The 12,047-nt window shown below is 43.8% G+C and overlaps 1 protein-coding gene across 2 annotated transcripts in view; it reads right to left on the bottom strand.

Moving 5' to 3' along the window:
- The window catches only part of MLH1 (mutL homolog 1), a 38,860-nt gene that overhangs the window by 19,554 nt on the left and 7,259 nt on the right, over positions 1–12,047 (bottom strand). For both annotated transcript variants that reach the window (XM_036266561.1, XM_036266562.1), the window contains exons 6-11: positions 10,575–10,666; positions 9,121–9,163; positions 8,892–8,980; positions 6,454–6,566; positions 4,203–4,296; positions 3,128–3,281 (exon numbers count right to left, since the gene is read on the bottom strand). In XM_036266561.1, the coding sequence (XP_036122454.1) occupies positions 3,128–3,281; positions 4,203–4,296; positions 6,454–6,566; positions 8,892–8,980; positions 9,121–9,163; positions 10,575–10,666 (585 nt within the window). The remainder of the gene's footprint in view (positions 1–3,127; positions 3,282–4,202; positions 4,297–6,453; positions 6,567–8,891; positions 8,981–9,120; positions 9,164–10,574; positions 10,667–12,047) is intronic.

Raw genomic sequence — 12,047 nt, 5'->3', positions numbered from 1 at the left:
TTTTACATCCAAAAATAAAGATTTGAAGAGAAAAAAAAATAAAAAATAAAGATATACACATGTAAAATTTAAAAACTCAGCAAAATCCTTATACCTTAAAATTGGTTTGAAATGGAAATATTGGTATAAAGTTTGAATATTTTTAGCTTTTGTTTTTTTGGTGCCATAACAGGATTTTATTTTTTATTGTGAAATATAGCACAAAATTTACCATTTAATCATTTCTAAGTGTACAGTTCTGTGGCGTTAAGTACATTCACACTGTTGTGCAACAACCATCACCACCATCCATCTCCAGACTATTTTTTTAAATCCTCACCTGGGGATATTTTTCCATTGATTTTCAGATACACTGGGAAGGAGGGAGGAAGAGAGAGAAAGAGAAACATCGATGTGAAAGAGACACATCAATTGGTTGCCACTAGCATGACCCCGACCAGGACCGGGGTTCGAATCCGCAACTGAGGTAGGTGCCATTGACCAGGAATCAAATCAGCAACTCTTTGGTCCTCAAGTTCAACACTCTAACTGCTAAGCCAAACCAGCCAGGGCTATCTCCAGACTTTTTTATCCCCCAAACTGAACCTCTGTGCCCATTAAACTCACCATTCTCCCCTTTCCCAGCTCTTAGCTACCACCATTCTGTTTACTTTTAAATATACATATTTTCTAGTTCTGTCCAGTGGGAAGGTCCAAAAGCAATGACCACCCAGTAGTAATACGGACCGTAACCCCCAACTCAGATTACAGGCTCTAAATATCATTTCCTACTAAAATAAATCAGAGCTCCTTGGAGAAATGGAGTGGAAAAGTACAAAGGGAACCTATAACATCTTGTCATGCTTGAAGCAAACAAACTATCAAAGACTGATGGAACTGGGTCAAAAGGACAAGAACAGCAGTTTGAAGGGGCTTCCGTTGGTCTAAGACGGGATAATCTGATCATCAAACAGAGAAATGATAGCAACTGCTTAAATTATACTGCCTTGTTAACAGCTATGACACACTAAGAGAAAAAGAAAAAGGTGGGGAGGGAGGAAGGAAGATGGAGAGAGAGAGAGAGGAAGAGACAGAAAGAGAGGAAAAAGTCATTAAATATCATTGGAGACTGCTAGAACAACTCATTCCTTTGCAAACTGATATATAAAAGGATAGAATTAAGCAGTTATCCTTACTTTCTAATATGAACTATTTCAGGATAACCAAATAGCTCTAACAAATGAGGGAACGTTAGAAGAATTCTAATTACCACAGTAAAAACGATAAAATCGAAAATCATAATCTTGCAATCCTAAGAAAATAACTGATTCCGGTAATGACCACCCATGATGGTGAAACCATTAAGCTAAATATCAATAGAGAGATTTATAATGAAGGAATCAGACTGTCACCAGCTGAATCACCAAAATGACATAACAAGTCAGTATGCGCCTCCTGCTGGGATGGAACAGAAAGTACAGGACTTCATCTACCAAGAATTCTTGTAAAACAAAATTTTAAATCTAAATATAATCATGCCTCTAGATCTAATTTCCAGTTTTTAGGAAATATGTAGGACTAGAACAAGTTAAATGACTCCAAGAAGCAGCCAATCCAAAACGTGTATTATTTTACAGGAAACCTTTAGAATAAGCCAATGTGAACAAAGGGTGGTGACTTCTAGTCTCAAAGACACTTAAAAGAGATTTAAAAGATCTAATAACCGCCCTGGCCAGTTTGGCTCAGCGGTTAGAGCGTTGGCCTGTGGTCCAGAGAGACCCGGGTTCGGTTCCCGCTAAGGGGGCACGTACCTCGGTTGCAGTTTGTCCCCGGCCTTGGTTGGGTCATGTAGGTGGCAACCACTCGATGTGTCCCTTTCACGTCGATGTTTCTCTCTCTCTCTCTCCCTCCCACTCTATCTGGACAAAATAACAAAAAGTGTCCTCGGGTGAGAATAAAAAAAAAAAGAAAATCTAAGATCTAATAACCAAACATAATGAGTCGAACTTAATTGGACACAGATTTAAACAAAGCTATTACAAAAGGATCTCTTTTGGACAATTGGCACATTGGAATATGAACTGGATATTAAATTATATTACTATGCATTTTATCAACTAAAAAAGGACCCTGGACTATAGAAAAATACTTTAAAATGCACAATAGAGAAGAAAGTAAAAAAATAAATGCCTGAAATGTGCTTTAAAATTCTCTTTTCCTCACCCCAAAGTGGGAGGAAGAAAACAATATGAAGCTGGGTGTTGGGGACATGGATATTTTTGCATTATCTACTTTTAGAAATATTCTGTTTCAAAATATTTAATAATAAAGAGTAAAATAATACAAAGTTAAAGTAGCAACTTTTCTCAAAAAGGAAAAACCATTTTTCATGGACAATTTAAAACCCTTGCAGTATATTTGCCTATGTAATACCACAGGTGGGTTTTAGGAAGCAAAAATTAACACAACTACTTTGCAATCAGGAATTCTAAAGTCCAGAACAGTGAAACAGCTTGTCCCCAGGGTTCCTGATTTCAATACCAATGGCTTCACTGCAAACCAGGGCTTTTGCTGCACTGGCTGGGGACAGTGAACTGCAAAGCACAAGCTGGGGAACAGGCAGAAGGTGACTCCAAGGCCCAAAAGTCAGGGGCTGGGATGGCCTGCTGCTGGCAGGGAGATAAAGTAGCCTGAGGATGCCACAGCTCTCAGTCTGGACCCTGCCATTCAGCACTGCTCCTGGGCTGTGCACCCCCAGACAGAGGCAGGCCCTCTGATCCAGTACCTCCCTGGGCCCAGCCCCTCCACTCTGCCCTGTGTATGTGGGATCAGCCTCTTTCTCAACATCTCCAGGGGAGAAACAAACATGGAAAATGAGCCCTATTCTGTTTCAGACAGCTCATCTTCCTAGGAAGTCAGGTGAAGGTCCTACATGGAAGCAGAATGAGAAGAAACCAGGCCTTATGACGCCAGGCCCAGGGATAACATGACGATATCTTCAGTTAGGGTCAAAGACAGAAATGCTACTAAAAGAAAACTATCAAATACTTGGAAAGAAAGTCCTAAAGCAACAGGCAAAATGTGGGCTCTCATGTCTGGCCAGCACATCTGAAGGTGGCAGACACACAGAGGGACAACAGCAGCTCACCTGGGTGAAGTACGTCCTGGAGGAGTTGGAGCCCAGGAGCTTGCTCTCAACATGCTGCTGCACCCGCTCCAGGATGCTGTCCTCGTGCAGGAAGTGAACTTCGTGCTTCGTGGGGTGCACATTGACATCCACATTCTGGGGGCTGATTTCCAGACTGGCAGGAAAGAAAGAGATCAATACCTCACATGGTGGAGGATGGGGGAAAGATTCACACATGGTATATGTGGTGTCCATAAGACTTGGGAAGGCAAAGTGACAAAATGGTCAAAACTTCAGGCGAAGTGACAAAATGGTCAAAACTTTTGACCTGGCTTCAAAAGCTGACTCTGCTCTGAAAAGCTGTGTATTTTTGGGTAAATTACAGCATCTTTCTTTGCCTGTTTCCTTGTTATTCTGAAGTGAAGATTAAATTCATATAAAGCACTTTGCATATAACTGGCACATTTGTCATATGCCAGGTGTTATTATCATTCCAGAACTAGTGGAATTTTTTATTATGTGACCTGGGACAAATCACTTAATTTCTCTGGGTCGGTTTTCTCATCTGTAAACATGAACCTGCCCTGTACTTGTTATTCGATATTATATGAAAGTGAACACAAGAACATATGTGAGAAAACCTTTTATCACTAAAATTTAATACAAAATCAGTTTGGAGGATGTGCAGGCTATCAACTTACGGCCTCAGCTCCAAACCCATCTTTCATCGCTCGCTCTGTGATAAGAGCACTGCAGTGTGAACCTGCAGAGGGAGCTGGAGGGACCCAGGAGGTGGAAGGGGTTTCTCTGTCAGGTTTGGGGCAAATTCTGCCTGGTTCAGGAGCAAGACATGTTCTTCATCTTTGTTTTACCAGCACAGTGCCTGGCACATGGGAGGCTCTCAGTGAGACTTTGAACAAATGCGTGAACAAATGAAAGAAAACTGTGCCCTTCACAGAGAAAGGACAGAGCCCCTTTGGCTAGTGGTGCAGGGGTTCACGCCCACCAGGCTGTCAGCAAGCCCCTCTTTCAAAGAGGACAGCGTGACAGAATTGTTTTTTGTGCGTCTTGGGTGAGGGGTTTGGTGCTACATTACCTGAGGTACAGGAATGGGTGTGTGTTTTTGGGCAAATACGCTGCATACACTGTTTCAATGGCTTTTCTTAAGGAAGTTGACTCTACCAGACGATCTAAAAAATAAAAGGGAAGGAAGCAGCTCAAAACTGTCCTGACGGGTGAGGTGACAGATGAACAATAATACCATTCCATGAAATCACCTCAGGAAGACCGCATCTGGGTTACTCCCACATCAGACGCCCAGAAAGGAAGAGCCCCCTTTACCTGTGGCTCCTTCCCCGCATCTCACTATGGGCTTGGGCCTCTCTCCTCTCGCCTAGGTAGCAGAAACACGACAGGGCAGTAATTTCTGCCTCACTTCCCTTCCCCTCAGTCAGCCCACGCAGACTACCTCTGCCCTCGCCAGGCAGTGGGCACTCTGACATCAGCAAAGACATACTGGCTACCAATCATGTGCCGCATGCTGGGAGAGCATGCGGGAGAATAAACTCATTCCCACCCCAGTAAGCACTGCTAGAGAGCTGTGTGCAAATGGTCAGACGAGGGACTTCCGACCGTGGAGTGTGCGCAGTGAGTGCTGCCGGGGAAGGGTGTGTCTTCCAGGAGTTTCAGGCAGTAGAAATACCTGGCTGTATGTATGCAATTTAGGAAATGAGGCAGGTTTGAGGGGACTGAAATAACAGAAGCTGGGAGAGGTAAGACTAAAATCAGAAAAAGATCTATTTTTCAGAAAACCCAGACAGCTGATGAGCTGCTGTCCTGTGTCAGTGTAGCCAAGGCTATGCCACCTTTTTATTTCCAATCAGAAGAGAGGCTGTGATTTTATCAGGAAGAAAACGATTCTTCTCTGTGTGCTCACGACATCCACAGTCCTCTCAGTATACTGTGCTGTAAACACGTGTCCTGACCATACAGGGCTGGAGCACGTGTGGGTGCCTTACAGGAGGACAGCTGGAACCCCTCTGCTAAGGTTTCTGAACTTGAGACATGCCACAGGAGTGTTCTTTGTCCCTGCCACCTAAGTGAGCCTGCACCACGTGAGATAAGTGAATGACACGCTAAGAGCCTGACCCCGTTGCTACCGGGAACTTGGCCTGAGGGCCAGATTAGCTAATGTCACACAGAACCTGTGTGGTAAACACCCCACCAGAAACATAGACAAGACATGCTCAGATGGCACTTACAGTGACCTTTGCTTGTCTGTTCTAGAGCTAATACATATGTTACAAAACAGTTACTCTTCATGGTTAGGAAAACACAAATGAAAAACATTTTCTGAGCCTTGCTTAAAGCAAACTTTGTTATGTATCAGGCTTATGTCCTTCCCAATGGAGTTGGAGACCCTGCTAATATAAATCAGTTTAATAGAATGCGGCTATAAAATAATGGCTCTCTCTTTACTGTTTCTACCTTGTTTGAACAACTGCTATCAAATATGTCTAATATGGATCACTTATAGCTGGTTATCATTATAAATGAAAGGGGGGGCTTTGCCATTTCTAATAACAAAAATTGTAAAACAATTATGAATTGCTTTAAACAATACATGTAAAGGATCTATAGAATTAAAATGATAAGAACTGAAATAAGAGAATGATGCATCTCGTTTCTGGATGGAAAATGAAAAACTGAATGAGACTGTGTTTGGGGTTATTTGTTGTTGCTCTGTCACTGTCTCTCAAAACTGTAAATATGCAACTAAGTAACAAGAAGCAGGATGCCCAATGACATTTGCTTCATAGGCAACAATCATGTAAACACTGTGCCAGCACAGAAGGACTGCAAAGGAATCTGAAAAACTCCAAATGCATTTAGTTAATTTTCTCCCTGACGTTTAATACTATTCTTTGTATTATAAATAATTCTCAATCTTTTAAAAAGAAAGATCTCAAGGAGCTTAGCATTCAATTTCTTTACTTTACTAACACTGCCTACACCTAAAGTACCCTTCTCCCTATGTCCTGCTGTGCGATTTCAAGCAGTGGACCTCGATCTAAAGAGGGAACAGATCTGCACAGAGCCTGCTTGCAAAGGCTCCGATGCCAGCCTGTGATGAAAGTGCGCTGGCACGCAGGGGCCTGCCATGCCCCCTCCCGGGCATGTCTCAGAGGGCTGAGCAGACTTAGGCCAGAAATTAATTATGTTTCCTAATCAAGCCACATTTCAGCATGAGCTGTTCCTGTGTACAAGCAAACCCGCGGATTAGGAATCTTTCCATGGTGCCACAAAACTCCTATGGACACCTCCCCACTTGGTTCTTACATACTTACGGTTGATGAAGAGTAAGAAGATGCACTTCTTCACCGAGTAGTTGGCATTGGATATGTAGCCTTTCATTTTGAAGGCCAAGGTTTTATCCTCACACCCAACTTCTATCAATTCTCTGGTTGGGAAAGAAAAATTCTGAGACTTTTGAAAATACCAGAAAGTTCAAACAGTATAAAGAATCATAATTGCCCAGCCAGTGCGGCTCAGTGGTTGAACATCAACCCATGCACCAAGAGGTCGCTGGTTTGATTTCTGGTCAGAGCACATGCCCAGATTGTGGGCCCGATCCCCAGTGGGGGGCATGTAAAAGGCGGCCAATCAATATTCTCTCTCATCGATGTTTCTCTCTCTTTTCCTTCCTCTCTAAAATCAATAAAGAAAAAAAGAATCATTATTGGCCTGGCCAGTGTGGCTCAGTGGTTGAGTGTCGACCCATGCACCAAGAGGTCGCCAGTTCCATTCAAGTACTGCTCTAATTGTTGAGACAGAATGACAAGTCCAAGCTCTGAAACCTTATTTTGCTGAAACTTTTATTTGTCTTAGTAACCACACCCCAAAGATGAGATTCTTAAAAAGTGCGTCTCTGCTGAATCCCTTACTAGACTGAATCGCACCACAGTGGGGCTTCAGTGTGGTGTTTTGGGGGAGGTGAGGTTAACAGGTGAAAAGAAGTCCTCACACAAGCCACACTCATTTCTGCCTTGGGGTGGTTTTCCTGAGCACTAATCTCTCTGCTGGAAAGCTCCTACTGTAAGCTAGTTAACTCCTCCTCAATCCATCACATCTCAGTGACTACTTGGTCAAAAAGCTTCTCTGACTATCCCCCTCCCTGGCCCCAAGACAGTCTCCCACTGTGCCTTATATTTTTCCCTTGCGGCACCTAGCACAACCACTAATGAATGGCATAATTATTTCATGCGTCTATCCAATCAGAGATGAGTCCTCTGAGGGCAAGTAGCATTTCTGCTTTATTCCCTCCCTTCACTCCAGAACAGAGCGCAGCACCCAGCAAAGCGCAGGCACACGCTGCGCATGGCTCACCGCGGCAGCAGCTTTCTACGCAGTGCCAGTAATGTTCGCTCGGAATCTCTGGGCACAGGGCAGGGCTGGCAGTGTTTCCCACGCTCGGGGAACCAGCAAACCCTTTCTCCCCAAAATGTCCCTAGAGGTTGGTGTTCTGGAGACATGCTTTGGGAACTGCGGCTCTGTGGGTTTTCTCGTCTCTTACAGGAATTCTGTAACAACTAATGCTGAGGCTAAAATCTGGTCAAGCTCTTCAAAGATTCATTAGAAAGCACATTCTCACTTAGCTCTGGGAGCACAATTTTAAAACAACTAATTCATTAACACTTAATTAGTAAGAAAAAGATAGTTAAAAGCAAATTGACCATTCCCTAGTTAGAAACTTGGTTTTTGCCCAGCGGGTGTGGCTCAGTTGCTGAGCATCAACCCATGTACCAAGAGGTCGATGGTTCCATTCCTAGTCAGGGCACATGCCCAAGTTATGGGTCAAATCCCCAGTGTGGGGAATGCAGAAGGAGGAAGCCAGTTGATGTTCTCTCTCATCGATGTTTCTCTCTCTTCTCCTCTCCCTCTCTCTTCCTCTCTCTCTAAAATCAAAGAAAAAAAAACCCCAAAAACAAGAAACTTGGTTTTGCTCAAAGAATGAATAATTCATCCTTCAAAGTAGAAAACTGCTGCTGTTCTTAAGATTTGAAAAGTGAAGGCAGGGGTTGTCTCATTCATCTGTGTATCCCTAACACCTGATGCATGCCAGGCATATACACAGAAGGATGTTAGTATTTTTCCACTCAGGTTAGAACATAGGCATTTTGGGCTTTGTCAAGTCCTGGGATTTTAGCTGGGAACATGTGACGGATACGGTGGTTTTGGTGGTGGTGAAAACGGTGGCAGAGGAGACAGCCGTGAGGAATCTGTAGTGTGAGAAATTTCCCCTCTTAGGCTTTCCCTGACAGTGAAGATCTGGTGACACGCACAAATCTGCTTGTCACCAAAGAGAGAAGTCTTTAAGGGCAGAAAATATTTATTTGTCTTTACATACTTAACTTCTAGCACAAAGCCTGGAACATGGGAGGCAATTAATAAATGTTGAATGATAATAAGTGAAATCCTAAAGGGATGATAATAGAAATACAAGGAAAGGGAGCATTGGAGGATGAAAGAACCCCACTACAACATAAATATTTTGAAAACAGAGACCTAAAAAGAACACTCTGATTCATATAGCCAGACCATTTGAGACATAACATGCACTCGGGAAGTGTTGCTTACATGAAATAATGAATCTGTTAACAAATCTGAAGCCTGAAATCTAGCCTGGGTTTTTGATTAAAGCAAACTCTTAAGGCAGGTGCTATCTTATTCCACATAATGTGATGAAATGCCAAAGATATTTTTAAAATATAAGTTCCCAACATACCGGCTAACAGCATTTCCAAAGATGGAGCGAATATTGTCCACGGTTGTGGCATTGGGCAGTGTTCTGACGTCAGCCACGGTCTCACCTTGCTGATCAACAGAACAGAAGATACGACTTACTGTCTCACAGCTGTGATGGAGACATCATGACCTTATCTCCGCAGGCAAATGATAAAAATTCCTTTTTTCTTTGATTATACACAGCCATCCCCTATGAATCAAGAACTTACTTTTTTAACTGAGAAACTAATGCCTGAATTGTGTATTGAATACCTGAAAAGGAGAAAAACAAAACAAAACAGTAAGCAAAGAGTGGCCAAGTGCTCAGTCCACATCCGAGTCCCTTTCAGCTCAGTAAATCGGTGGTTAAGTGAGGTAAACAAAGACCGACACAAATGAAAACATCTTCAGTATCCTATGTACCCACAGGAAAATAAGCCAGCAGACTTCTTGGAGCTAGCAATGCTAAGTGTCACGGAATCTAACAGAAAACAGGGTTCCATTCTGCATTTATAGGTTGCTGACCAGACCCAAGGATATCTCAGTACAATTTCCTCTTCGCCTAGTTTTATTTTCGCCAACTCAAAAGGTCTGGTTGCCCCAGGGACATCTTGAGAACTCATCTTTAACAACCCCTGCACTCTTTTATTCTTGTTCAGAACCCCTCAATACACCCGCTCATCACCCACTTCTTCCTCAACCCGAGGTCCTGTGCCAGTATCTCCCAGCCTCTCCTCGGTTGGCCATTACTAATTACTCCTCCCTCAACAGGCTCTGTGAACTGAAGGGTTGTGTCTAGCAAAATGCACTAATTCAGTAACAGTTAACAATTCACTCGACCACACCTAGAACGAAAACTGCCCACTAAAGCTCACTTCCTGGAAATAGTTAATATTCTGACACTGATTTATACAATTCCAGGGAGAAGCCAAGAAACTTGATGTCTGAGTCTGTTCCACTTTATGAGGGCAAATCATTTTTTTATTTTTCAGAAATACTGCAAAATAGTTAACATGTCAGTTACAATCCAAGCCATGGAGACTCAGAGCGCCCACACTGGAGCCCTGTGACAGCAGAGTAAGTCCATCATAACATTATTTCCATCCGCCCTGAATCCCTTCACCTTCTGTTAACAGCCCCTAGTCCTCCTCTGAGAAACTATCTCTTCCCCATCCCACTTGATAGATCTTTGGTTAGTGCCAATCAAGAAATCATCTCCCCAGATGTGGGCACATGATGGGGAAACCCAAGCCAGGCCAATCAGATGCACTCCCCCAGGAAAAAGACTATTGAACAGAGTCAAGAAAAGAATAAAAGCAACTGGAAAAGGGTCACTACATTAAATCACTGAAGTCACCCTGGTTCTTATCCTCCCCAAGCAGCAGCTGTCTACACTTCTTTCCCCTCAGTGAGTCATTCCTAATCTTCCAATAAATTTATTTTGGGCTCCAGTTAGCTAGTCAGTTTGCTTTGCTTATTACCAGAGAACCCTCCCTGGTACAGACACCAACTGCTCTCCTGGGCACATGCGGGAAAAGCCAGCATTAGTGACTAAGCCTTGACCAGAAACAGTCTGCAGGCTGGTGCTGCTGTCTGCTAGCTCAGCAGCAGCTTTCATCCACGGGCACTGGAGCCAGCCCTTCGGAGAGAGCGCAGAGACCCACACCCAGATTTGGAACTGTACCTGCCAACAACATCCAGAATCTTCCCATACTCTTCACTTGGATTTTTTAAAGCTTTCCTCCTTGTGGAAATGTTGTAAAAGAGGTCCTCCACCTGAACAGAAGATTTAAGTTTTCTTGTAAATTCACAGATGTGGAAATAAAAACCCAAGTAGTCCACCTAAAGCTGGGTCTTAAGGCAGAGAATCCCACCCCTCTTGCCAACAGCACAGTTCTAAGCACCGACTGGGAGAAGGGGCAGAGACAGGGCAGCCTTAACAAAGGAAATTAGGAATATTTTTCTTGCCTCCCACGTTCATGCCCTGATTTCTCAAACAGGAACTGGGGGCTAGCTCTATGTCAGGCTCTTTGCTTTGTACTGGGAATATGAAGACAAAGCACAGTCCTGCCCAGAACAGCACAAGATTTAGTGGGGCAAACATAAATTTACCAACAATTATATCACATGGCATTCAGACATTTCAAACTAATACTGACATAATTTCTGAGCTCATTTGGGGTTCTTGGAAATCACACTGCGGTCACCCGGTACTGGACCCCTGCGAACGTGAACTGGGAAGCACATGTTCATTTCTGCCTCCTGCCTGCCCCGTCAAGCCCAGGATCGGCGTCTCCGGAGATGTGCTGTACCTGGGGCTGGAGGTGGTGAGGTGGGATCATGACAGTGCGATGCTTTATGGGATCACAGAATGGGAATAGACCACATGTGGCACCACAGAAATAGGGCAGCATAAAACAATTTAAAAAAAAGAAATATGGCAGCATAATGGACTTTCTCCTGATGACACTCAAATTACTCCAACAGCCTTTGAGTGGGCAGATATTCTTTAAAAAAAAAAAAAAATTTTTTTTCTTTACTGATTTTAGACAGAGAAAAAGGAGAGGGAGAGAGAGATATAAACATCGATGAGAGAGAACATTGACTGGCCGCCTCCTGCATGACCCCCACTGGGGTTTTGCCCCCCCCCAACCTGGGCATGTGCCCTGACCGGGAATTGAACCAGTGACCTCTTGGTGCATGGGTCGACGCTCAACCATTGAGCCACACTGGCCAGGTGAGTGGGCAGATACTCTCTCTCTTTTTTTTTTAATCCTCACCCAAGGACACTTTTTCCATTTTTTGTTCAGATAGAGTGGGAAGGAGAGAGAGAGAAAGAGAACCATCGACATGAAAGGGACACATCGAGTGGCTGCCACCCACACGACCCAACCAGGGCCGGGGACAAACTGCAACCGAGGTACATGCCCTTAGCTGGAACCGAACCCGGTCTCTCCGGACCGCAGGCCGACGCTCTAACTGCTGAGCCAAACTGGCCAGGGCTTGGGCAGATATTCTTTACTCCACTTGACAGATGAGAAAAGTAAAGTTTGAATGATGATTCTGGACACACAACCACTGAGTGGCAAGGTAGGGACTCTAACTTCTCATATCTTCTGGAGCCAAGGTTAAGGTTCTTTCAGTGCCAACTACCCTG

This window comes from Molossus molossus, unplaced genomic scaffold (assembly GCF_014108415.1).
Source record: "Molossus molossus isolate mMolMol1 unplaced genomic scaffold, mMolMol1.p scaffold_m16_p_18, whole genome shotgun sequence".
Lineage (NCBI taxonomy): Eukaryota > Metazoa > Chordata > Mammalia > Chiroptera > Molossidae > Molossus > Molossus molossus.
Note: the sequence above shows the minus strand (reverse complement) of the source record. Positions and strands in the feature narration are given on the sequence as shown.